The sequence below is a fragment of the Scomber scombrus genome, chromosome 3 (genome assembly GCF_963691925.1).
Source record: "Scomber scombrus chromosome 3, fScoSco1.1, whole genome shotgun sequence".
In the NCBI taxonomy this organism is placed as follows: domain Eukaryota; kingdom Metazoa; phylum Chordata; class Actinopteri; order Scombriformes; family Scombridae; genus Scomber; species Scomber scombrus.
This window is the reverse complement of record NC_084972.1, coordinates 18,726,077-18,751,570: the sequence shown is the minus strand read 5'-3', so window position 1 is coordinate 18,751,570 and position 25,494 is coordinate 18,726,077. Positions and strand designations below refer to the sequence as shown.

The 25,494-nt window shown below is 39.8% G+C and overlaps 4 protein-coding genes across 5 annotated transcripts; 3 read left to right on the top strand and 1 right to left on the bottom strand.

The window, feature by feature from the left end:
* Nucleotides 1-3: 3 nt before the first annotated feature.
* sfi1 (SFI1 centrin binding protein) lies at nt 4-12,311 on the top strand. Its single transcript, XM_062416091.1, has 31 exons — nt 4-289; nt 386-457; nt 1,395-1,505; nt 1,608-1,702; nt 1,793-1,910; nt 2,002-2,104; nt 2,239-2,395; nt 2,820-2,981; nt 3,090-3,160; nt 3,236-3,328; nt 3,411-3,508; nt 3,693-3,759; nt 6,400-6,530; nt 6,622-6,703; nt 6,783-6,961; nt 7,052-7,127; nt 7,468-7,563; nt 7,646-7,722; nt 7,833-7,935; nt 8,023-8,119; nt 8,589-8,749; nt 8,839-8,913; nt 9,280-9,354; nt 9,465-9,641; nt 9,732-9,937; nt 10,046-10,114; nt 10,275-10,539; nt 10,632-10,716; nt 10,860-10,980; nt 11,164-11,263; nt 11,836-12,311. Exons 1-31 carry the CDS (start codon nt 99-101, stop codon nt 12,007-12,009), a joined length of 3,687 nt encoding a protein of 1,228 aa, XP_062272075.1. The 5' UTR covers nt 4-98; the 3' UTR covers nt 12,010-12,311.
* Nucleotides 12,312-12,383: 72 nt separating this feature from the next.
* sxph (saxiphilin) lies at nt 12,384-19,209 on the top strand. The gene is made up of 17 exons (XM_062416272.1): nt 12,384-12,667; nt 13,004-13,167; nt 13,970-14,069; nt 14,179-14,355; nt 14,494-14,656; nt 14,778-14,842; nt 14,964-15,121; nt 15,245-15,431; nt 15,526-15,674; nt 15,801-15,891; nt 16,253-16,300; nt 16,384-16,566; nt 16,721-16,868; nt 17,301-17,383; nt 17,456-17,640; nt 18,705-18,891; nt 18,991-19,209. The coding sequence occupies exons 1-17, from the start codon at nt 12,613-12,615 to the stop codon at nt 19,032-19,034; spliced, it is 2,187 nt and encodes a 728-aa protein (XP_062272256.1). The 5' UTR covers nt 12,384-12,612; the 3' UTR covers nt 19,035-19,209.
* A 1,416-nt stretch (nt 19,210-20,625) lies between these two features.
* Nucleotides 20,626-23,864, top strand: sirt4 (sirtuin 4). 2 transcript variants are annotated; one of them, XM_062416141.1, is made up of 4 exons: nt 20,626-20,698; nt 21,021-21,505; nt 22,704-22,998; nt 23,122-23,864. In XM_062416141.1, exons 2-4 carry the CDS (start codon nt 21,021-21,023, stop codon nt 23,272-23,274), a joined length of 933 nt encoding a protein of 310 aa, XP_062272125.1. In that variant the 5' UTR covers nt 20,626-20,698; the 3' UTR covers nt 23,275-23,864. The 2 variants fall into 2 exon arrangements, with proteins under 2 accessions (XP_062272125.1, XP_062272123.1); XM_062416139.1 differs by lacking the exon at nt 20,626-20,698 and having other exon boundaries at nt 20,758-21,505.
* A 662-nt stretch (nt 23,865-24,526) lies between these two features.
* Nucleotides 24,527-25,373, bottom strand: c3h1orf74 (chromosome 3 C1orf74 homolog). The gene has a single exon (XM_062415453.1). The coding sequence runs from the start codon at nt 25,370-25,372 to the stop codon at nt 24,587-24,589; it is 786 nt and encodes a 261-aa protein (XP_062271437.1). The 5' UTR covers nt 25,373; the 3' UTR covers nt 24,527-24,586.
* Between the last annotated feature and the right edge of the window lie 121 nt (nt 25,374-25,494).

The following is a 25,494-nucleotide window of genomic DNA, read 5'->3' as shown; positions in this document are numbered from 1 at the left end:
AACAGTTTCTCCACAGAGATGAGAGTCATTTGGTTATTGTTATTTAGTACAGCGCCGTGGATTTACACATCTGTATAACAACTGAGCGGTTCAATATCATGCTAAGTGACTCTAAAAAGTTAGATTTATTAAGAGCTAGACCAAGAAGTGTCACATCTGGAGGTGAAACCCACAGATATAGAAACTATGGTGAAACCAAACAAAGCCGCACAGGTACCACCAGAAAGATCCCTTATAGAGTTGGATACAGTTGGAACAAAGGTGGAAGACTCAAGGAGCTGAGGATAAGGTGCAAAGTTTGTTACCCTTCAACTTCTGTATTTACAGCTTAACTGTAGTTTTGTCTTTTTCTCTATTTATTGTCTGACTTGTTGATTCACTGCAGGCACCTGGCAAGGAAGTTCCTGAAGATATGGATGCAAAATACCTTTGGCCGAATCCTCCCTCATCAAGCCAAGTAACAAAACTTAACAAACTGAAGTTGTTAAGAAAAGAAGCACAGAAATCAGTATTTTTAAAGCGAAGATCGCAGTATGTTTGGTTAATTCTCAGCAGTGGAAAGTAGATTTTCTCAAGTACTGTATTAAACAATTTTGAGGTACTTTGTGCTACATACTACTTCCACTTTGGACTGGGCATTATGGACAAAATCAAATATCACAATATTCTTTACCGAATACCTCAATATTGATACTGCCACAATATTTTAGTGATGACTATTGGTGCTTTCACAAAACGTTTACACAATGATTTATCAATTTATTGATAAATAATCATCAGTAATGTGGATATAATGACTAAGAGGATAAATGCAAATAATACGAAAGCTAGAAAAGTTTGGTTAGCTCGAAAATGACATCACTTTACTGTAATGCAGGCTTTAAAACCAGAGAAAAACACTTATGCTGTATTACAATATCCAACATCTAAGGCAATTTCCAGTCTCATGTCAAAATATTGATGCAATATCTCTATATATTGCCTAACCCAGAATATTTTTTGTCTTAAAATTTGACATGACAGTAGATAAAGCTCTAAATTATGCTGCATTATTTAAGATTAAACCAGAAGTTCCCAAACTTCACATAAAATCACTGTGTAGTTGTGTCTGTTTCCCATGCTTATGAGTTGTTAGTCCTCTTACTTTTAATACCTTAAGTGACTACCTGATAGTATCTTTATACCTCTAAGCTGGATTTTTTATGTAAATCTGTTTACTTGTAATGGAGTATTTTTATATTGTAGTTAAGGCACAATTGCAATATCAGTCAAAATAAGTTATTTTTTCAGAATCGTTAAAGTAAAGTATTTGTGTACTTCTTCCTCCTCTGGTAATTGTTAATGTAATTCTTGGGCCTCTGCTCTGTCATTGAGGGGAATATTACATGTTTCAGGTCCCACTATGCCAGTGCGGTCCTGCGAAAAGCCTTTAAAGGATGGAGAGATGAGTGGTGGACGTCCAGGAGGGAGTGGAGTCTTACTTTGAGGGCAGAGTGTCATTACAGGTCAGTGCCAGAGACGTTTTAGAGGAGCGTGACAGTCTTGTACCTCAGCAGGCTGGTTCCAGATAGTGATTGTGTGTGTTAACAATCATGTCTGTGTTTTAGGTATTACTTGAATAACTTGGCATTCCACAGCTGGCGAAAGTTTACGTCTTCACAGAGGGAAAAGAAGAGCAAAATCAAAAATGCTCAGTCATTTGGTATGATATAGATCTAATCTTCCAGCCTCATGTTTAATCAGGTATCACAGGCAGTTACCATTTTATTAACCGCTTTGTTTTCTTAAACAGCTGACAGGCAGCGGCTGCATCTGGTTTGGGACAGGTGGGAAGTTTTCATAGAAATGAAGCGAATGAAAACCAGAATGCTTGAATCAGCTCTTGAGCAGAACAAACTCACAACTCTGCGGTAAGAATATTATATTTTCTAAGCAGATCTACACCATGAATTTTAAGCAGGTTTTCAGTTTTACAACAGTTGTCTTTTTTCACTTGTGCAGATCAGCGTGGAGTTTGTGGCAGAGCAGGTTGCAGCAGCATCGAGACATTCGTACTCTGGAGGACCGAGCCCTGAAACAGTGGGCGCTGAATTCACAGAGCAGGGTAAAGATGCAATCCAACACACTCATAAATCACATACTGCTAACGTTATTTCCAAGTCATGATGAACCTCTGCAGTATTTTCTTTTGTGTTCAGGGTGTTGATGTGTGTCCTGCTGTGCTGCTTTTTGTGACAGGCTTGGCTTCAGTGGAAAGAAATGCACACAGCAGCTCGTTGCCAAAGAGAGAAAGAATGCAAAGCTTCACTTCACTTCATTCTCAGTCTGAAAAGAAAAACGTTGCATCAGTGGATAAGTTACGTGTCCTGTCGCCAAACCAAGAAACAGTTACAAGGTCATTATAACTTACTCTATCTGCTCTCGATTAGTTGATATTTTAGGCAAAAAAGTAAAATATTTGATGGTTTCAGGTTTACAAATGAATTCAAATGTAAGAAATTGCTTCATTTTAGTCTTTAATTATAGTAAATTGAAAGTTTGCAATTTTGGACTGTTGGTCAAACAAAACAAGACATTTCAAGATGTCACTTTAGGGAATTGACGGCCATTTTTCACAGTTTTTTCATGTTTTATAGACCATATAGACCAAAAGATGAAATCAAACAGTTAAGAAAATAATCATCAGATTTATTGATAATGAAAATAATAATTAGTTGCAGCCCTATTTAATATAAACCTCATACCATACTACTTATTCCAATGATTCTTTTTTAAGCGTTGTTACTCAGTTGTCCCTTTTAATTTAATTTATGTTTCAGCTGTGGCTATGCGTGCCACCTTTCTTCACCTGATGAGGAAGATTTGGAGTAAATGGAACAGCGCGTTGCATCGCAAATGGGGTGAAGAGGACCGTTTGCAAGCCGCAGGACATTTGGCCAGACGGAGCACTCAGCGCAGAGCACTGCAGCATTGGAGAGCTTGTATCCTAAATCCTAAATAAAACAAACACATTTCCTGTTTTAACACCAACCACATCATCATACACAGAATGATCAGAACAGCTGTTTGATTCTTGAGCTCGTCAGCAGATGTGACGTTGTGCAGAGAAGAAGCTGAAAGAAACCAGAGTGCAAGTCAGCACTACCATTATCGTCTACTGGTGAGATCCAAAAAAAAGAAAAATAAGTATAGAGCGTGATCTTTTTCATGTATTGATCACTGTGTATTGTTGCAGCATGCTGGAGTGCAGGCACTGTCTCTGAACGTCTCCTGGAACAAAGAGCAACGACTGAACAAACACATGGCTGTCCAACATTGTCGACAAACTGTAAATGTTGAGCCCTGTATTATCCTAAATTCACATTGCTGGTAAAACACCTGGACGTTTTTAAAATGTTTTTGTGTTTTAGGTGATAAGTAAGTACTGGAGGCTGTGGCAGGAGCGTCTCGAAGAGGCTGAAGACAAAAGTTTTCAACCATTAACAGAAATGGCCGTGACAACCTACAGGTGCTTTTTTTTAAACTTTTATCAATCTCTGACATTACTTAAATGTTCTTTTTAGTTTAAAGTATTCATTTGTAATTACTGTAGCCTCTAAACCTTCAAACATGTCACATATTTCATTTAAAGTGGTTTGTGTGTGCATCATTTGGATTAAAATTGTAGTTGGGTTTGTTGTTTCTCTTGGCAGCACATCTCTGTTAAGCAGCTTTTTTTGCCATTGGAGAGAGAAACTTGCTGAAAGGAGACACATGCAGGTATTTTAATACAAGATCAGTACTCACAGAGCAGGCATGAAACCACATTTCTTTTCTTTTTTTTAGATTTTGTTGGCATAGACGCCTTTATCTATCAGTAGACCGACAGGAAACATGGGAGAGAGAGGGGGGTGTGACATGCAGCAAAGGACCTCAAATTGGGATTCGAACTGGGGTTGGCTGCATATACACCACCGTTCAAAAGTTTGGGGTCACATTGAAATGTCCTTATTTTTGAAGGAAAAGCACTGTACTTTTCAATGAAGATAACTTTAAACTAGTCTCAACTAAGAAATACACTCTATACATTGCTAATGTGGTAAATGACTATTCTAGCTGCAAATGTCTGGTTTTTGGTGCAATATCTACATAGGTGTATAGAGGCCCATTTCCAGCAACTATCACTCCAGTGTTCTAATGGTACAATGTGTTTGCTCATTGGCTCAGAAGGCTAATTGATGATTAGAAAACCCTTGTGCAATCATGTTCACACATTTGAAAACAGTTTAGTTCGTTACAGAAGCTACAAAACTGACCTTCCTTTGAGCAGATTGAGTTTCTGGAGCATCACATTTGTGGGGTCAATTAAACGCTCAAAATGGCCAGAAAAAGAGAACTTTCATCTGAAACTCGACAGTCTATTCTTGTTCTTAGAAATGAAGGCTATTCCATGCGAGAAATTGCTAAGAAATTGAAGATTTCCTACAATGGTGTGTACTACTCCCTTCAGAGGACAGCACAAACAGGCTCTAACCAGAGTAGAAAAAGAAGTGGGAGGCCGCGTTGCACAACTGAGCAAGAAGATAAGTACATTAGAGTCTCTAGTTTGAGAAACAGACGCCTCACAGGTCCCCAACTGGCATCTTCATTAAATAGTACCCGCAAAACACCAGTGTCAACATCTACAGTGAAGAGGCGGCTGCGGGATTCTGGGCTTCAGGGCAGAGTGGCAAAGAAAAAGCCATATCTGAGACTGGCCAATAAAAGAAAAAGATTAAGATGGGCAAAAGAACACAGACATTGGACAGAGGAAGACTGGAAAAAGTGTTGTTGATGGATGAATCCAAGTTTTAGGTCTGCAATGCTGTAATTGCTGCAAATGGAGGATTCTTTGACGAAAGCAAAGTTTGATGTAAAAAAAATCTTATTTCAAATACAAATCATTATTTCTAACCTTGTCAATGTCTTGACTCTATTTTCTATTCATTTCACAACGTATGGTGGTGAATAAGTGTGACTTTTCATGGAAAACACAAAATTGTTTGGGTGACCCCAAACTTTTGAACGGTAGTGTATGGCATGCACTCTAACCACCCGACCACCTGCGTGCCCATTAAACCACTGTGTTGTTCCTTTTTACCCACTCTAGCTTTAAATGCTTTAGCGTTAAAAAGATCCCCTGTACACATGTCTGATAGGGTTTTTACACATAAAAGTACAAGTTTCCACATCACTCGTGTGTAGGGGTGTGACGATACACTCAGCTCACGAGGCGAGACGAGACAAGATTTTAACTATATTTTTAAGAAAACTTCAATGAGGAAATACATGACTGTTCTTTTATTTAAAATTCACAAAATGGAAATTGAATTGAAATGTTTGAACTAATCAGCTTGTTATGAATCACAACTAAATATATAATTATCATATGCAGTATGCAGCACTGTAAAAGGTTTCCCCATATAGATATTTTATAGATGGATAATTTTGGTATTTATGGAAATAACAACCATAAATACAAAAGTTAGATACAATCACAAATACTAAAAAGTTAATTGTAAAGAGTAGAAACAATTCTAATATATAAATATAAATTAAATAAAGAATCCAATTATCACAAATTATAACATATTGCTAATAAAAAAACACAGAAATAAAAGTAAATTGCACAAATCCTGTATTACATAAATACATAAGTAGAACAACATAAATTGTGTTATAATTTGGTAGTGTGACTCATTTTACTTTTTGCATCATTAGGCTTCCATACCTGCGCTAGGTTCCCTGCTCCTCCTACCTCAGTCTCTCAGTATAGAGACCTGAGGTCAACTTACCACTGCTCCTCTCCTCATCTCCTACTTCTGACTGAGATCTTCTCAACAGGTAGAAGCTGCAACAAGGTTAATGATCCACACGTGACATTATAAAAAGAAGACATGAAGTGTGAATGATCGATAGAAAACCGATCGTCTTTTTCTTTTTTTTCTTTTTTTTCTGGTGCGCCCCTTAATTATAGCTTTGCAAGACAAAATTCAAGTCGACGAGAAATATCGTCACGTTTTCGTCGTTTACCCCTACTCGTGTGTAATTCTGGACTGTTATTGGCTCCAAACTAGTTGTGATTATACAATTGCTCACAGGTATTACACGCCTTTAACGCATGTAAGAGTGTAGAGAAAATTTCCAACGTGAAAGACAGCTTCCTAGTGTTAAACTCTGCAGACTGAAGCTCAAACATACTACTGAAAGAACAAGAAGAAAAACATGTTTGAGCTCAAGGAGACTTTAATCATTTCAATCATAGTTTTGGCTGATGCCAAAGTGGGTGATCACATCAGTGAGATTCTTCATCTATGTGATCTTTAAATTTATATGCATATAGTTTAATTGGATCCTCAAGAAGACTTTGCTTTTGTGCAGGAGTTGGAGCATCGTGCAGAAGTTTGGTTTGCAGAGCGAGTGTTGCCTATTTGCTTCAACTCGTGGTTTGAGTTTACTCTGCAGAGAAGGCTTCATAAACAGAGGAGACGCAAGGCAGAAGTCTATAATCAGTGAGTGACCATTTTCTTCTCCCACACTTGTTTGCATGTTGTGATTTATTTACAAACCACGGCATGATGTGTTTATTCACTGTGTTATCAGGCAGCGTCAATACAGCTGGGTGTTTTACACCTGGTGGGGGCAGTCAGAGAAACGCAAGGAGGAGATGCTTTCCGAGCGAATGGTACGCCAGATGTAAATGGAAACACAAACATTGTCATGATTATCGTATCAGATGCTGACAGACAACTCGCTGTTATTAGGCTATTCTTCATGAGGAGCGAGGCCACGTGCAGAGAGCGTGGGCTCACTGGAGGCAACGCACAGAGCAGCAGATCAACGAGGAGGAGAAACAGAACGCTTCAGACCGTCTGTATGTGCACAGACTTCTTCACAAGACGGTGACACAGTGGAAGGACAACAGCACTGAGATACGAGACAGGTGAACTTAGTGCTGCTGAAGTGTTTGAATATAAAAGGTGAGCTCTCTGATCTGTTCGCTAACACATTTGTTTATGTGTTTGGTTGCCAGGAGGAACAGAGAGCAGCAGGCTTGTCATCAGGGTGACCTCTGCTGCATGAGATGGGCTGTGGAAAGATGGAAAAAGGTGCTTTCTGTCCTGTCCAGTCTGTACATCATCTGTTCATTCTCTGTACCAGTGAGACCAAAACTGAGCTGTCTATATCTGGAAATTTGTATCTTAAATGTTTTGCTCAGCATCTCTGACAGTCTGTGAAGTGTCTAAATGAGAACTGTCCTCCTTTAGTTAATTTGTTCAGTGTTATAAGAACTACTCACGCATCTCATTTAAAAGTTCATTGCGGGCATTTTCAACGTGCTTTATTTCAATTTTTTATGTTCAAGAAAACCAAGGACGAAGTGGTACAGATACCAACAGTCTGCTTCAGGTCTGTGTGTGTGTTATTGACTCTTGTATGTTTGAACAGTTTGTTCAGATCCAGAGAAAGAAGAAAAGCAGACTGGCGCAGATGCAGCATTACCATGAAGCTAAACTTCTCAAACGTGCATTTGTGGCCTGGAAGGTAAATCACTATCAATAACTGCCAATATGATCACATGTCTTGATAAGTTTGGAGTGACAAAGATGATGTTAAAACTCCTCAGAAACACCATCTACAGATGTCTGAGATCTACAGTCATGCAGACGAACTTCACCGACAGCAAACACAGCACTTCCACAGGTATTTAACATGTTTACATTAATGTACAAAATCTCAATTCAGTTTTATTTTTCACATTCGAAATGGCTGTCGCACATCAGAATCGCCATTTCAGTCACTTCTATCCACAGGAAGCTTCTCACTGTGTGGAGGGAGAACACAGCACTGCTGGCGGAGGTCCAACTTATGGAGCAACAAGCACAGAATCACTTTCATCACTTTCTTAAACTTAAGGTTATAAAAGCAGTCTGATACCAGTCACAGTCACAGTCCTTACTCAGAGCTATTGCTCATTGTTTACTTTGCATTGAAACATTCAAGGTGTTCCTGACTTGGAGAGAAGAAACAACAAGTGCAGTGTCACAGCGCCACCAGCAGAGGGAGGCACTCAGCAGGGTTCAGAGGTCCATAAATCAAGGTAACAAAAGAATGTGTTACAGTGATCACGTGATGTGAGTGCGGTTTGAAATTCATTTCAATAATTATGCTGTAAATATTTTTAATTGTATTTAAGAAAATGTCATTTCACTAGAAAGTTGAACAGGATATGCAGGTAGACAATAATCTTTACCAGTGTGTTTGCTTTAAAAAAAAACAACAACATATATATACCAAGGTATTTCAATAGTAATGTGCATTTCTTACACATTATTATTAGATGTTCATTTTTTATAAATATCTACCCTTTTTCTAAAGTGTTTTCTTATGTTACAAAACCCCAAATTCCTCCACTATCACAGACAAATGCAATAAATGATCAACTATGTCTGTTATTCCACAGTATATGCCATGTTGCCAAATTTAATGAATTGGCAGACTTCTATTAATATTAGGAATGTGTACATGAATTGCTTCACACTTTTTAACTTGATGTTGTCTGTGTTCAGTGCGGCTGCTGCGGTCTTTTCGTCAATGGAGGCAGCAAACCAAAGCAGCTCGGAGGGAGAGGATGTGCATGGAAAAAGCTAGAAGGCACCATGACTCCAAACTGCTTTCTAAAGCGCTGAGAGCGTGGAATAAGCATCACTATCAGTGCATGAAATATAAGGTTGATACTTTATCATCCTGTATCTGCTATAAAAAGTGATATCAGCGGCTTCTTCCTATCCCATGAATACTTGACTGCTTATTTCATAGGTGATGAAACGACAAGGAATCTTGTTGCTGAGACTGAAGATGTGTCAGACCTACTTTGAACTGTGGAAAACTAAGGTTTGTCTGTTCTTTTTCATGGGCCGAATATTTATTTGACATGAAGAGTACTGCTGAGCCCATGAAAACAATTGTATTCCTCTGTTGCTTTTAAAAAAATAACCATGATGCATTATTGAAATTGTTGTCCCAACTTTAAAGTAGTGCAATATTAAATTGATGGAGTAAAGGTTTAAAGTATAGCCAGAGGAAGAAGGAAAAAGGAAGGGACTGATCCTGTTTTATTTGTTTGATGTTGTTTATAGTAACAGCTATTTGTTCTGCTTCCTGTATGGAGAATTAGTACGCGTGAATATTAAGGGTCAGACTGATATGTGGTTTGATTTATTGCTGTTGTAAACTGACTGGTCTACTTCCTGCTAACAGCTGCAGCACAGACGGAGAGAGTCTAAGCAGACAGAGCGAGCGCTCTGGCACTGGTCCCTCACTCTCCAGGCCAAGGTAACACCAGCGTGAACAATCTTCTCTCACTAGAAAATTTAGCACTGAATGTAGAATAGGCACTCACAGGGTTTAATTGGTCTCGATGTTGTTCTGTGAACCTGCTGCAGGTGTTGCATGGATGGAGGCTGTGTGTCACAGAGCAGCGCAGGAAGCAAGAGCAGGCGGCCAGAGCGGCACAGGTCTACAGAGACCAGCTGCTGAGGGAGGGCGTGACGTGCATCCTCACATATGCCGCTCACATGAACGATCTCACAACGAGCCTAACGCAACACAGCCAAGAGCAAGTGGGTTATGTGTGTGTGTTGAGTAAAGTTTATGTCATTTTGTACATTACATTTGAAGATCATTTCTTCAATGCTATCTGTGCCCTGCAGAGATCACGACATATTCAGAGAGTGGTGAGGCGTTGTGCCATGCGATGGAAGGAGCGAGCCCTCGGTAAACCAGGCAGAGGGCGAGAAGTCAGAGAGCAACCGCAGAAAAAGAGTGTGACCTTCTGTCTGCCTGCGTCTGGACTGAACAGAGTTTCTCCATCTGACTCGGTGGGGCTAGAAGCTGGAGATGGAGCATTTGGCAAGCTGTGAGTGTGTGCGTCAGTCTGAGCCTGCAGCAGGATGTGAATCTGTGTTCAACACGTGCTTACTTATACAATTTGTCTTTTATCTTTTTCTTGTCATTGTTGTTGCAGGCATCCAACCCGTACGCCGAGACCTCAGCCACTTCGCTATGAGGAACTGTTTGGGTCCGCACTGGAAAAGTAGCCACTTTTAAAAATTCAAATATAGATCACATTATTTTAAAATATCAGATAAATATAATGTATTTCATATTAAAATTAGAAATCAGCTGAAAATTAAACATTAAAAATCTTTCTCACTCAACAGAATGCACTAACAAAACCCTCTTCTCTTTTCTAGCACCCAAAAGCAGTCTGCCGTCACCAGCACTGAAACAGCTCCACAACCCTCAGAGGTCAGTCCTTCACAGAAAGACCACCATGCAGAGTTGTCCTGCTTCCGTCCTGCTTTAGTGTCTCTCACCTCCTCACTTCGAAGTACCATCATTCCTGCTGTGTCACCATCTGAACCTCACACGTCCACACTGGACTCCCCTCCGAGAACCCAAAACCAAGACCTTCTTTTACCACCTTCTGCTTTCATGACCACTGGGACTCAAAATACGGTAATAATCAGATATTTTTTTACATTGACAGATATCAAGATGCAAGATGTAATTGTGAGCTAAGACTAAGATTATACTCTTCTCTTTCCAAGTTGGGGAAGGCCTGCAGCTCAGCTCCTGGAGATGCTGCACTTGCATTCATACCCCCTTTTAAACATCTCTCATCAGTATTTACAGGTATAGTAGCATCACTTTTATTTCCAAGTGTAGGAATTTGACCAGTTCTAGTTCACACTCTTTAATTAAGAAAGAAAAAGTTTGTTTTGTGTTGAACATCACAAATGCCATGGTCACAACAGCTATTATGGTTCTACTTCAAGCATCCAGTGAAAAAACTGAGAGCAAAAATGCAGCCAATGATCCGATTTCATCGCTGACAAGAGAACTGCTGAACATCCAGCTGGACATGAAGAGTTTTCAACAGGACAGGAAACAGCTCAGGTAAGAAGTCTCTTTATTCCAGTGATGTTGAACATGTTGTGTGTGTATAGTGGATGATGATGTTTGACTCTGTGTGTGTGTGTGTGTGTGTGTGTGTGTGTGTGTGTGTGTGTGTGTGTGTGTGTGTGTGTGTGTGTGTGTGTGTGTGTGTGTGTGTGTGTGTGTGTGTGTGTGTGTCTTCAGGGCTTGGCAGAGACTGAAAGAAGTGTTACAAAGTTGGTTGCAGACCAGTGGAAAGGACGAACAAATGGAAAAAGATGCTATTTGTGAAGAGTTGAAGGAGGTAAGAAGATTCAATAAGTTTGCCACAGTTTGTGCTTAACATTTAATATCACCACTAATAAACTTTTTACATGTTTACCTAAATTAGTAGTTTACATCATAAAGATGATATTATAACGTTCTTAAAGCTTCCCACCACAAATACATTCTCAGCTCACTGTTGATGTCATCAAGTGCATCTTAATTGTGTTTAAATCTTGCATTTTTTTCACAAAATAGTGAAAATAATATAATAATTAATGGCAGCAATGTACATGAGCCCTTGAAACTATAAATAACTGTTCCTAACTTGACTTGGTGGAAAAGGGATGATCTTATCATCCAGAATGTATACATTTTAACTGTATGATGAATGGAAACACATAACTGCCCAGGTTTCTTAAATTACACAAGGACACAGCACCTTTGAACATTTTTCATGCATTCTTCTGAGGCCACATTTGAACAATCAATCAGTGGCTGCAGAAAGTAAGCTGTCAAACGTGACATAATGAGAAAAAGTCACTGACTTTTTTTCCCTTCTCTGTGCTTGATTGGATTTTGAGTCACAATTGATGTTTTTGACGTTGACAGTTGGAGGAGCGTATCGAGAGACTGTCCACTGAACTGGCAAAACAGAAACCGACAATGCTGCTACACACAGAAAGGATCCAACATTTACAGACTGTCCTTCACAATTCAGGAGTTTCTCTTCTCCGTCTGCAATCAGAAGAGATGGAAACGGGCCACTCTGTGTTCACAACATGACGAGAAAGATTGAAGTTCGTCACATAATCCTTAAATTATTTGCACCTGCTGATTGTTTGGACTGTTCATCTGCACAGATCACATTTCTTACAGTAACATGAAAACTTTGACAACTAAATGAGAAATATTTGCCATGAGATCTCTTGTTTTCTTAAGATTAAACGTTTATACCTTTACTGCAGTCAGATTGTATGGAAATGATTAATATCTTCATGTTCAGGACGTGGCTTTCATTATTATCATTTTTTTTGGTATGACTCAGCCAATCCAGAAAGATTAAAGTCAAGTTAAAGCTGCACTACATCCACACTTCAAATCTATGAAAATGCTAGATAGGGGTCGTCCTTGTGACAGATGGTGCGTGTTAAATATTTTCCATATGTGTGCAAAAAAGCCACTTCACTGTTTTCAGAGGAGCTGCCCTTACGCAATACCTTTTCTATTTCCCTGTTAGTATCAGCGCCTCTCGTCCCTCTAATACTTTGGAAAATCTATGCAGGAATATCAGATATTTCAGACTCACAGAAAAGACGGCTGTCTGCTGCACTCTGCAGACTGTGTGAAGACAGATTTGTCCAAATCTTTGATCTACAACAGGCCACAATGCGAGGAATTAATGCAATTTTACTCTTATTCATCTTTGTTTTCTGCATATGGGGTAAGTGTTACCTCTGAACTGGTTTATTTAAGTTATTTTATGTTGATGTCTTATTGTGTCACTTGATGTCATAAGTCTTGGTGATGTTTGGTTTTGATTGTTGCTGGCAATTTTTTGAGCTTTTTGTGAACATTATTAAAACTGACATTATAAATGCTGTAAAATGATTATTTTAACCTTCCAATATCCAACTCTGACTTTAGATTTTGTTATTTAGGAGTAAACTGAGAAAATGATTTCTTCTTAGTAGAACATGCACAAAGTTAACAGTTACCCAAGATCTGCACTAAATGTATATTCATCTTCTGACTGTTTGAACTGCTCCTTGCATGACAGCTAAGAAGACGCGTTGGTGCACAGTGTCAGATCCTGAACAGCGGAAGTGTGCAGAACTGGCTAAAGCTTTGGTGGCAGTGCTGCCGCCAGCCACTGTGGCAGCTTTTGCCAGACTCTCATGCATTCGTGCATCCAGCACAACTGACTGCATCGATAGGATCAGGGTGAGCCACCCTTCACCTGAAATGCAACATTCACAGTCAAGTCCTGAATGCAGTTTAGCAAAAGGTTCTGCACAGGAAAGGACAAGTTTGTGTATGTGCGTTTTATGTGTTTACAGCCTGTATTCATGCAATAAAATATTTTCTTTACAAGCACACAACGAAAAAACCCAGTAAAATGCATTTCTTATTTACACATTCTCAGACATTAGTCAGTGATAAAAAATTTAGATGTGCATAAAAAAGGAAACAGATGTTTTTCAAAATGTTTTAAATCAAAACATTTTTGCAGTGGCAGTCAGAACTGGAAAAGTGGATTTCCTTTGTTTTTGATGTTCTTGAGATCATTAAAACACAGACGAGTCCATGCTGTAGGGGCTCACAGATGACATTTCCAGCAGTACAGCTGAGGATATGGAGACTTGGAAAGCTTTAAAACAACAATGAATGAAGCCAAACAGATAAATTCTAACACAAGTTGAGAAAATGTGCCAAAGTGAAGTTGTACTGTTTGAGTAAAAGCCAAGGTGCTTCTACAAATAGCAGATAGACAGTTGGGGTTTATTACAGCAGCTTTCCTGGAGTAAATATGGTATTTTATTGCTAATAAGTTAACAAAGGTTTTTCTTGTCAGTATTTCAGTATAAATCTGTTTTGAATTTATGTTGTAATACCCCAAAATCTGAAAAGAGTAAAAGGCTTTGATGACTTGCAACAGAAAACAGATTGACATGCACAGATAATCTATCTTGGGACATTTAAAGGTTTCTTGATTGAACACCACTCTGTTAACTCTTTGCTTCAGGGGAACCGTGCAGATATAGTGACATTAGATGCAGGAGAACTTTATTCTGCTGTGAAGCAGTTTGGCCTCGTTGCCATCGCCAAAGAGATATACAAGGAAGGTAGGTTTACTCCTGGTTTTTGTATAATTCAGCATTTATCTTCAGCGTCGGTATCTGAGCCCGTGTATCTGTCTGTGTGTGTCCACGGTTTCTACAATGATTCCTGCAGGAGGCTGTATTCTGTCTGTGGCTGTGGTGAGAAACAGCAGCTTAGACATCAGATCCCTGAAAGGTCACAGGAGCTGTCACAGTGGAGTTCGATGGACAGCTGGATGGAGTCTTCCACTCGGCTTCCTGCTGTCCCGCAACTACCTGAGCTGGTCAAAGGAGCAGCCGCTCAGTCAGGGTAATGAGAGCAAATGTTTAGGAACCAATAAAAACATAATGTGAAAGTCTTCACCTTAATATTAATGGAAAGATTATGAAATGAAGAAGTCTGATTCCTCACTGCCTCAACTTGTTTTTCTCCTCTCTGTCTGGGTAGACGTCAGTACTTTTTTCCGTGCTAGTTGTATCCCTGGAGCGGCTACCATGGCAGCACCTCTGTGCGCTCTGTGCCAAGGCCAGAAGTCCTACATCCGCCAGAAGAATTACCACTGTGAAACGTCCCACAGCGAGCCCTTCTACAACAGCCAAGGAGCCCTCAGGTCAGACTCACCAAAAGATTAGCAAGATTTAGGACGCCTGTTTGCTATATTTCAAATATGTAAATAGTCAAAAAGTTACCATTTAATCTCTACTAATATTACTGCTTTTCCTCTTCTGCAGATGTCTCAGGAGCGGGGCAGGGGATGTTGCATTTGTGGACCATTTAGCCCTTCAAAGTATTGAAGGTAAGCAGCTTCTTATTATGGGTCATTATGGCTCCTCACTGTCTATTAAATAAAGGTAAAATGACCCCAAACGTAGGCTCCAAAAAAACTTTAAAACAAAATATTCTGTTTGTCCTCTCAGAGCATGAGCAAGATGAGTTCAGGTTACTGTGCACAGATGGCACACAAGCTCCTCTCAGCCACTACAGAAACTGTAATCTGGGACGTGGTCCAGGATCAGGCATGGTCTCCAGATTTAACTTTCGCAAGGTTGCTCGCAAGTTTCTGTTGGCAGTGCAGGTATATTTTTTTATACCAACTTATTTTTCCTGCTTTTGCACACAAATGTCAGACTTTGTTTCCATGTCCGTATTTGTTTCTAAAAGCTTCTTTGTATTTTTTTGATTTATCATTGATCCTTAGGTGCTGTTCGGCCACCGAGGAAGAGAGAGACAACGCTTCCAACTCTTCAACTCTTCAATTTTTGGTGAAAATGACCTTCTCTTCAAAGATGTGACAGATAAACTTGCAGTTCTGGCAGATGATATGGATGTCAGTCAGGTGCTGGGGCTGGATTATGTTGCACTCCTCAAAGGTCTTGGACATGAAGGTGCTTACCGCCATCTGTCTGTGTGTGGTTGTTATTGTTCCATATTCACAAGAGACCAGCTGTTTGGCTTCACTGAACCTGTACATGTGTGCAGGAAGCTCATTGGAGGACAGTGTTGTGCGGTGGTGCTGCATCAGTCATGCAGAGCAGAAGAAATGTGAGCAATGGGCTCTCAGTATAAAGTCCGACCCGCTGGTGTGCATAAGAGCTGTCTCAATGCGTGACTGTGTGGAAAAGATTAAGGTAAATCATATAAACTGCAGGATATACCACACTTTTTTTATCACACCTGGGAGAGCACTTCTATACAAAATCCAATCACCTGCTTTCTTTTAACAATCCCAACATCACTGTTGCAATATTCCACAGAGGGACGAGGTGGACGCAGTCTCTCTGGATGCAACTTACTCTTTCATCGCAGGGAAGTGTGGTCTCGTCCCTGTAGTTACAGAATATTATGGTATGACATGGTTCTCACATCATCTACAGAGGTATATTCTTAATGAACATATAGCATAGCATATCTCTGTTAATTATTTACTGATGGTCTTCATTAGTGTTGAAACGATGTGTCAGTTAATTGAAAAGTACACTGGAAATTCAGTGCTAAGAATTTTGATCATGGATTCATCGTTTAAGTCAAATATTCAATTTAAAGATTTTACATGGGGCTCTGCGAGATTTATGATCTGCATTTTTTCCTGACATTGTGTTTACTGAATTAAACACTGACTGAAAAAATTATGAAAAAAATAACAGATCATGACAGATTAATAATAACAAAAACAATGTGTTTTCCGTGTTTTCTTCGACTCTCCCAGGAAGCAAATGCATGCTGGCTGAAGGATCGACTCACTTAGAGACGGATGGTAAGATGGAGAAAGAAAAAAAACCTTCCAATTTACAGCTTTACAATCTTTACATTACATCATTACATCAACTTTCTCCTCAGTGTTGCCCTCATTGGTGGGTGTCGCTGTTGCAAAGCGATCCAGCAGAAGCATATTCATCGGGAACCTCGGAGGCCGTCGCTCCTGTCATGGCCACATGTACAGCCCTGCAGGCTGGCTGCTGCCATACAGACACACTTTAAGTCTGGAGCATAACAGCAGCTCCCCCTGTGATCCAAACCAAGGTACTGTTTCAAAAAAATACATAGCGAGTCCTGCACAAAGAGATTTACTTATATAACTTATACAATAAAAATCATGTTATATCCCCCGTTTGTAGTAACCTCTTGACCTTTGCACTCAAACGTAACTGTGTTATGTCACTATCAATCCTCTCAGTGTACAACAGGGTGTTTTGGAAAGGTTGTCTTCCTGGCTCTCAGGGGAATCTGTGTAAAGTGTGTATGGGCGGCACAGGGGAGGCTGCAACTAAACGCTGTGCCGACAACCACAATGAGCGTTACTATGGCAACATGGGGGCTTTGAGGTACAGTATGTGCAGTGGCGTATGACAGCATACCTGAACCCAAATTTTGGGTTCAGGTATGCTGTCGTATGCTGTGGTACTGTCGTGGAGCTTTTAAAGAAACTTTCTTGTAATGTGAGAATTTATGCTTAATGGTATAGTTTTGTTTTGATTTTATTTTATTTGTGGATGGATTTGCATTTGTGTGGAAAATAGTAAAAATTATATTTTTTATAAAAAAAACAGCAACACCTCTTTGTAAAAACAGTGTGCTCATTACATTGTAATTCATGGAAAACATTGAACATAGGAAGCATTTTCAGTTGTTCTGCCTCCATCGTATAAGAGTGAAGGCAGATCTGTGTGGCTGGATGCTACTACAACTAAATGAGAAACTGTTTTTTTTTATGTAATGTAATTTTTCTGAACTGACCTTCTTCCCATTACTCAAAGGTGTCTGGTTGGAGATCCCAGTGGTAAAAGTTACGGCGACGTGGCCTTCCTTGAGCAACGCAACCTTCAGGCTAATATTCTCAGTGAGATACTCAAGATGAAGATTTTAATGAACACACATACAGATAATTACAAATAATGTGTGTTTGCTTCAGGTTTGAGTTCCACCGGTTGGGCAGATGGGTGGACGACATCAGACTTTGAGCTTCTGTGTGGCGACGGTCGTCGGGCCCCGCTGTCAGAGTGGGAGAGCTGTAATCTGGGAGTCATCCCGCCTAACACTATCATGACACGGCCGGTGCTCACGACGCGAGTATACGACTTCCTCATGAAGTCACAGGTCAGGTTCTTTAATAAAGGGGGGTTTTTTCGGTCATGTTGTCCTTCTGATCACTGGGTGGTCACCTGCTCAATAACCTGGTGGACAGTCTTTAAAACACAAGGCTTTGACGCCACCGAAGAAAGGAGGTAGTTAAAAGACACATTCACAATTTTCCAAGTCTGTCTTAAAGCAACAGTCAGGTACCCTAATGAACATCAGCACTTTTTTCCCCCATAATTAATCCTACTGTTTACACTGTCCAACAGATATCTTCATAATGCACTTTCAATGTGAGCAATGCAGTTTACTTCAGCCATCCAAATCAGTCAAACCAAGTAAATATCTTTCAAATTTACTGTCTTGTTAGTCCCAAATTTCCTCTTCGTGTTACGATCCTTCAACTGCAACTGAACAGGAAAACAAAGTGTGTCAAGACACAGATGGAAAATTTAAATAAAAAGACCAACTGTGGAAGATATATACTTGCTTTTACTAACTCTGACATCTGATGCTTTATATTATTTTCAGATAAAATTTGAAATACATTTTCTCATTTCCTCAAAACAACATTGTGTCTCCCACCACTTAAAATGAAAGCACATATCTTCTAATGGTGAGTATGAACAGGAAGACTGATAACAGGAAGATAATTGTTTGGGCACCTGAATGAAAAACTGCAAACCTGTCCTTTTTAAAGATAGTGGAACATCTTGATGATAGTTCACAGTGCTCAAAGCTCCACTGCTGCTTCCTTCTTGAGCTTCAGAAAAGAACCAAAATCAAGAAAGACATTTGTTCCGACGCCTTTTAAAACTTCAAGTAAAACCTGAAATCTGCAGCTTGAACAGACGAAGTATGAAAGTCCTGAAAGTTTCATGCTAAAGTCCATAATGTTTCCATTACATTTACAGAGGTTTTATGGTTTGCAACCACATTACCAGTAGAGACTGTTTCCAAAAATCCAGCTTTATGCTTCTTCTGATGGAAATCAAGACAAACATTAATAATATGATCTTTAACATTGCAGAAAGGCTCAGTGGTTCTCTCTTTTATGATTTAAAACTATTTTTTTAATCTTACAGGAAACTTTGGCGGCCAACCCAAACACAGAGTTCAAGCTCTTTGAGTCTCAGCAATACGGAGAAAGCGATCTGCTGTTCAAAGACGCGACGCAGTGTTTCGTCCACACGAGCCACATGGACCACCGCTCCATCCTGGGAGAGGAGTTTTACAATCACGCAGAAACCGTCTTCAACTGCACACATTCTGGTACCATGATGATCAAGCACACATACTTGAATGTAAATGCACGCCCTCTCATGTGATGATAAATAATACTTATGTGTGCATCAATTTTCCTTATAACAGATATCTTGGAGTTTTGCAATCAGGACGTGTGCCACATTTTCTAACGGACACACAGAAGGAAACTTTCGTACTACTCAGCGTTTGAACTCTTCATCCACACGTTTGTTTTACCCATATCTGATGACCACAAACAATCTACCGTATTGTCCTGTTCAACCAGAAATTAAAGTCAAAACTCTGCGTGAAGTCATTGATGAAAGGACAACTGCAGCATTTTTTCTTAAGTCGTTGCTGTTGTTTTCATGTTTTCACAAGTCTTGTTTCATACATGTAAATATAAGTTCAACCTGTAGTGTACTGGGTACAGAAAAGCAGCTTTCAGATGGTAGTATAACTTAAAATGCTGAATCGTGTACAATCTCCGTGTCTTTCAAAGGTACAAAACACATTTGCCGTGATAATATGTTCAAGCCTGAAAACAAATTCCTGCCATAACCGCAACAAAGTGCAAACATGAGGCCTAACATATAGAACCTGAAATGACCCCAGCATCGAGGTAATAACACAAAAAATGTGAATGCACGTGTAAAATATGGATGTAACTTTAACATCAAGTTGTGCAGAAAATTTAAATGTAATCATGTGTAAATTTATCAAAGTTTTGCCTTAATTGTTCACATATATCAATTTTGTTTTTGTATTTGTTAATAAATCTCAAAATGAGGCGATATGTATGGTTGATTAAAAGCCGTGTTTTTAACATTTTTTATCATATTTAACCTAAATAAAAGAGCCTCAACCTTGGAAGCTGTAAATTTATACACATCTATGCTGTTAGCACAATATTTGGGTATGAAATTTTGTTTGCAACAAAGGCATCCACGCTCTTTGTTGATCACAGCAAAGAAAATGTACCAGTCGTGATTACTGTATTATACTATTGTACAAATTATGTAATGCAGGAGTTAAAAAAAACTCAAAAATTAGGTTTATAGTTATTTTGACATTTTTACTGGGCATACAACACCATTAGAAGTAAAAAAAAAAAAAAAAAAAAGGGGGGGGGGGGGGGGGGGGGAGTAATTTAATGAATATAGTGCTAGATTGCAAGAGATCTACTGAGACATACGCAGATATCTGTACCTATTAATTATGTATTTGTGTGTTTACTCTTTAGGTAATTCCTATTAAAAAATTAATTAAAAGTATATTGATTCTCTTAGGATACAATTCCTCCTAAAGAATAAAGGTAATGTTATAAGCCTGTTTTACCAGTTTTATTAATTAATATACAGTCATTTAAATGTAAATTTGGACAACGTAAATTTTTTAAACAACAAAAAGTACATCTAAACAAATAAAACTGAACGCAGTCGTTAATTCAAACCAAAAATATTTGACTACAAGTCCCAGTTTACAGTACCACTGTATTTGGTGTTACATGAAACTTGACGTTTCCTGTTCGTTGCCTAGGATGGCGACGGAATGAGCCGCCCTGACTCTGCTTCTGATTGGCTCTGAACCTGATATTCTTAACCTAACTTAGCCAATAGGGCACCTCATAGCTAAACCCAACCAATAAAACCAACGAAGGGATCGAGCACCAGCCACTCAGAGGCAGCATAGGGCGGGCCTTCACGGAACATTCCGTCGCTGTGCACCAACGCTTCGACTAAGGTTCCCATGTTATTCAACCAGCTGATGACCCTCCAGTGCCGCTTACTACGATAATAAAGTTGAACTGTGTCCAGCTGTAGTAATTAATAAGGTATAGTAGCACACAGTTGTTCTTGGTGAGCTTGTAGTCAGCTTTAGAAAGTAGCCTGCTCACTGGCTGTGTTGTATTTTAAGATTTTATTTCAGTGTATTCTTGTTTCGTTAAGTTTTGGGTTAGGATTGTATAATGTAACGTTAACGGTTTACATAACTCAGGTGTATGGACTGTGGTAAATGGACTGTACTTATATAGCGCATTTCTAGTCGTTACGACTATCTGTTTATGCATACTTGACAGAACAGTGATGAGATGTTATAAAAGTTCATGTGTGTTTCTCTTTATAATCTTTGGGGCTGTGTTTGTCCTGGTCTAGATGAGACTACCATGGCGGACCCTCACCCTGCACACAGCCCCTGTGAGGAGGACGTGCTCTGAACCTGCAGCTGTGTCGAGCTTCGTCCCGGCCTGCAGTAGCACAGACGGCCCCTCCCTGGAGCTACTGCAGGACTTTGTGTCCCGATCCAGACGCCTGTTTGTGATCACCGGTGCAGGTCTCTCCACTGAGTCCGGGATCCCTGATTACCGCTCTGAGGGTGTGGGGCTGTACGCTCGCACTGACAGGAGACCCATGCAGCATGCAGAGTTTATCCGCAGTGCCAAGTCCCGGCAGCGGTACTGGGCCAGGAACTTTGTGGGGTGGCCGCAGTTCTCCTCCCACCAGCCCAACTGTGCTCACAGGGTCCTGCAGCGGTGGGAGGACAGCGGGAGGCTGCACTGGCTGGTCACTCAAAATGTGGATGCTCTTCACTCAAAGGCCGGACAGAAAAAACTCACTGAGCTCCACGGCTGCACCCACAGGTGAGAAAGATCACCTGTCACATGAATCCGATCTAACAGATGGTGGCTGTCACACTTTCTGCTTTTAAGTTGTTAAGAAGGGAACACCTTTCCTGTTGCATTGATACATGTTAAGTTCTGAAGGTTTTAGGTTAAAAAAAAAAGTTTTGTTGGTTTAAAAAAAAAGAAGTTCATTATCAGTTAAAGGAGGGCTTCAAAATGTAAGTCTTTCTTAAAACAACAATAACATGCCACAGTTATTCCTCCTGTTCATTCTGACCATTAGAAGATCCCTTCATAATACACTTAATGCATGCTATTATGAAGCTTCAGCCATCCAAATGAGTCTAATCAAACAGACATTTTTCAACATCAACATCTTTTTAGTGCCAAAGTACCTCTGTTTGTTACTAAACTTGCACTACTGCTCAACAGGGAAACACTGTCTGATGAAACACAAAGAAGGAATTCGATGCTAAAAAGACGTAAATGTGGCAGATATTTGATATGACTCACGCATACTAGAAGTCTCAGATAAGCTTCAGATACACTTATGGACACCTGCCAGTTGCTTTAAGATTAAGACAGACTTGACAATTGTAAACCAATCCTTTAATCTACAGATTTACTATAATGTCAGAAAGTAGTGAAAAGTGTATCTTGAAGCCCAAGGTGTTTCGTCTGTTCAACAGTGCAAAATTCAAACATATTCAGTTTGCTATCACATATGGCACAAAAAAGCTTAGAAGCCTCACATGTGAGAAGATGCAACCAGCAAATGTTTGACATTTTTACTTAAAAATGTAGTAATACAATTATTCCATTAATGGCTGCCAATTCATTTTCTGTTTATCAACTAATTGGCTATTAATTGCAGCCTTTGATCTGTATTGTCAGTAAAATACAGCAGACAGCACACGCTTCAGATACATTTCAATTCTTCAGTAGGAAGAAGCTCTATTAAAGCATTGACAGTGAGGTTTGTGGATTATCCACAGTAACAGAGATGCTCTTTCTATGAAGACTTCTGTTGCTCTTAATGAATCAGCTACAAATGACACCGATATCTTAAAACCTGGGAGAATAAAACTAAAGCTATCTGCAGGACTCAACACAGCTGGGGATAAGTGAGGAAATGTTTTAGTCATTTGGGTGAACTGACCCTTTAAGTCACTGTTCACATGCCTGACTGCTGAAATGTCCCTTTGCGTGTCCCTAGGGTGATGTGTTTAGGCTGTGGTGGTATCTCGGCAAGGGAGGACCTCCAGAGGAAATTTGAGGCTCTGAACCCAAGCTGGAGGGCTCAGGCGGGCGCTGTGGCTCCAGATGGTGACGTCTTCATAGAGGACGAGCAAGTCCTCCACTTCAGAGTTCCCTCCTGCAACGACTGTGGCGGGATACTGAAACCTGATGTTACGTTTTTTGGAGACACTGTGAAAAAAACGACAGTGCACTTTGTGCACGACAGACTGGCAGAGTCAGACGCAGTGTTGGTTGTGGGGTCCTCGTTGCAGGTAAGTTTTACTGAGGTACCTCTCTGATGTGATCTGTCTGTCACAATAACAGCAGTGTGCAGCAGAGCTCATTCATTTCTCTGACTTCCTGATTTTAATTGAGCCTCTCTCGCTATTCCCAAGGTTTATTCAGGATACAGGTTCTTACTGGCAGCGAGTGAGAGCAAAATACCAATCACCATCTTGAACATTGGGACTACGAGGGCGGACCACCTGGCAGAGCTGAAAGTGATTGGCCGCTGCGGTGAAGTGCTATCACTCCTTCAACGTCTTTGACTATCATTAATATGAAGTTTGGAGAACTGTGTTCAGTTGGTCAAAAGGCTCCCAAAACTACCTCAGAAACACCAAACAGTGTCGTCAACTTCAGGATTTCTGTCTGTGCTGTTTGACTCAGGAGCCAAGAAACACCTCAAATACACTCACTTTATTTTTTTACCAGGGCACATTTGAGCATCTGCACATCTGTCAGGAGTATTCTCGATGTTTACTCTCATCTTTAACAGTAACAGTTCCTGACAGAGAGTCAGCATGCTCAATATCAGGACCCTGAAACCACAATAGCTCAGTGGAGTTATAACTGTGTTTTATTTATGTGAAAATTGGCCTTTGAGGTTGTGGAAACTATTCAAGATCCTACAAAATGTGGCGTTCAATGGATTTGAATCATAATATTCAGTCATTTGGTGCACTGAACATATACATGTATTTTAATGCAGGTGATTGAATGGACGGTTCTCAGTTTGTCATGTGATGTTAAGAACATCTTGTTTGACCTAAAACAGATATTAACGTTTATATTTGAAATATCATGGAGGAAATGTGATATCTCATGTTTTATTTAATTGAAATAAACACTTGCATATCGAGAAGGACGTCTTCTAAATGAAGCCCACAAATGAAGATTTTATTTGAAGAAATAAATGAAAATTTAACCAAATCTTGTAATATTTATATACTGAAACATCACAATTTGTCATCAAATACTGAAATGGTGATAACTGTTCCCGATTCCATTTATCATCTGTTTGTCTCAAACTAAGGATGATTCAAATAAATCTAAGTTGTAGATTTCTTTACCCTGCAAGTTGAAAGCATTTTTGTTTCCTACTCAACCCGACACAATAATCCTTTTTTTACAGCCAAATATGCAATTTATCATAGCAGGAAAAGTACAGGTGCAACAAGAACATCTCAGTTATGCTGAAATTTCTCTGCAAACTGCCATAAATTAACAGAAAACAGCTGAGATTTATTATTATACCTGTGCTTTACCTATGACGTACAAAATTGTCTGCCTGTCTGTTTTGTGAGACTTTTTGAAATGTTTAAATGTATTTTACTGCTTTTTTTTTTATACGGGCATGATTGAGTTTTTCCTCATTCAGTGTATTGAAATGTAACTCTATTAGAGGTTTTACAATGATTTGAAAATCATCCCAACAGGTTTTATCAGTTCTGCCATTATGTAGGCAGCCCTTATGATAACAGTTAACTTAAATATCATCACATGTAAATAATCAAACAGCTGTTTTGACAATTTTAATGGAGCGATGACAAATCCACATAATCCAAACTCATGCCAGCATCACAAACAGACTGAGGGCAGTGTGACTGTGGTTTGACAGACTGTGAGATCTTTCAGGACATGTTGCTGCTGAAATCTTTCCTGAAGACGAAGCTTCCAGTCCTCCAGGTTGGACTGCGTCTCTTTGTGCAGAGCAGCTGGGACGCTGAAGGACAACAGGCAAATTGCGTGACCTGCAGTGTCCGCCTGCCACGTCGCTGAAGCTTTGGTCACCATCAGGGGGGTCATAGACAGGCAGTTTTCAAAGCTCTGGGTCTGATCAAACCAGTAAGTGACAGGGTAACCCAATAACAGACCGAACACTGTGCACAGGTTCCATTCCTCCGATTTCTCCCCAACATAAAAAGGTTTCTCGGCCTCCTTCAGTTGTTCAAACTCTCTCAGGAGAAGCAGTAATTCCTGCGCTATGCTCTTCAGCTCTCCTCTGTCAGCGATGGCAGGTTTCTCCAGTGAGTGGCAGACATTAATCACAACCACGCCACTATCATGAAGCAGCCTTTCTAGATTTGATCTTACTGAAACTGGATTAACAATGAGAGTGTTACCACTTAAATCCATCGTGAGAAGCGATTTAGACACAAGTTGAGAAGACTGCAATGAGCTCAAATACTGCTGCACTCGCTCTGTGTTGGTGCCGTTACTGTCATACAGCAGAGCTGGTTTCAAGCCCAAATCAACAGCCGACACCTGTGCGGCAAGATCCAGACTCTGAGGAACAGAAAGAGATTTCCTTCTTGCAGACAAACATTTACGAGCTGCAGCAACAAAGAGATCCTCAGTGGACATGGCTGCAGAAATCACACAACTCAACAACCTTCAGTAACTGGACATGTGTCTGATGCACATCGTCCAACCAATTATAAATAAGATCTAAAACGTTAAACACAATTTCAAAATCTATGAGTCAA

What these genes read in the sequence shown, in the direction of transcription:
- c3h1orf74 (XM_062415453.1), bottom strand. Translation starts at nt 25,372, where the DNA reads ATGTCCACTGAGGATCTCTTTGTTGCTGCAGCTCGTAAATGTTTGTCT.
- sirt4 (XM_062416141.1), top strand. Translation starts at nt 21,021, where the DNA reads ATGAGACTACCATGGCGGACCCTCACCCTGCACACAGCCCCTGTGAGG. An exon ending in CTCCACGGCTGCACCCACAG is followed by an intron (nt 21,506 to 22,703) that starts GTGAGAAAGATC and finishes GCGTGTCCCTAG; the next exon opens with GGTGATGTGTTTAGGCTGTG. An exon ending in TTGTGGGGTCCTCGTTGCAG is followed by an intron (nt 22,999 to 23,121) that starts GTAAGTTTTACT and finishes GCTATTCCCAAG; the next exon opens with GTTTATTCAGGATACAGGTT.
- sfi1 (XM_062416091.1), top strand. Translation starts at nt 99, where the DNA reads ATGCTAAGTGACTCTAAAAAGTTAGATTTATTAAGAGCTAGACCAAGA. An exon ending in AGGGCAGAGTGTCATTACAG is followed by an intron (nt 1,506 to 1,607) that starts GTCAGTGCCAGA and finishes TCTGTGTTTTAG; the next exon opens with GTATTACTTGAATAACTTGG. An exon ending in ATCAGTGCATGAAATATAAG is followed by an intron (nt 8,750 to 8,838) that starts GTTGATACTTTA and finishes CTTATTTCATAG; the next exon opens with GTGATGAAACGACAAGGAAT.
- sxph (XM_062416272.1), top strand. Translation starts at nt 12,613, where the DNA reads ATGCGAGGAATTAATGCAATTTTACTCTTATTCATCTTTGTTTTCTGC. An exon ending in GGAGCAGCCGCTCAGTCAGG is followed by an intron (nt 14,356 to 14,493) that starts GTAATGAGAGCA and finishes CTGTCTGGGTAG; the next exon opens with ACGTCAGTACTTTTTTCCGT. An exon ending in CTTCAACTGCACACATTCTG is followed by an intron (nt 18,892 to 18,990) that starts GTACCATGATGA and finishes TCCTTATAACAG; the next exon opens with ATATCTTGGAGTTTTGCAAT.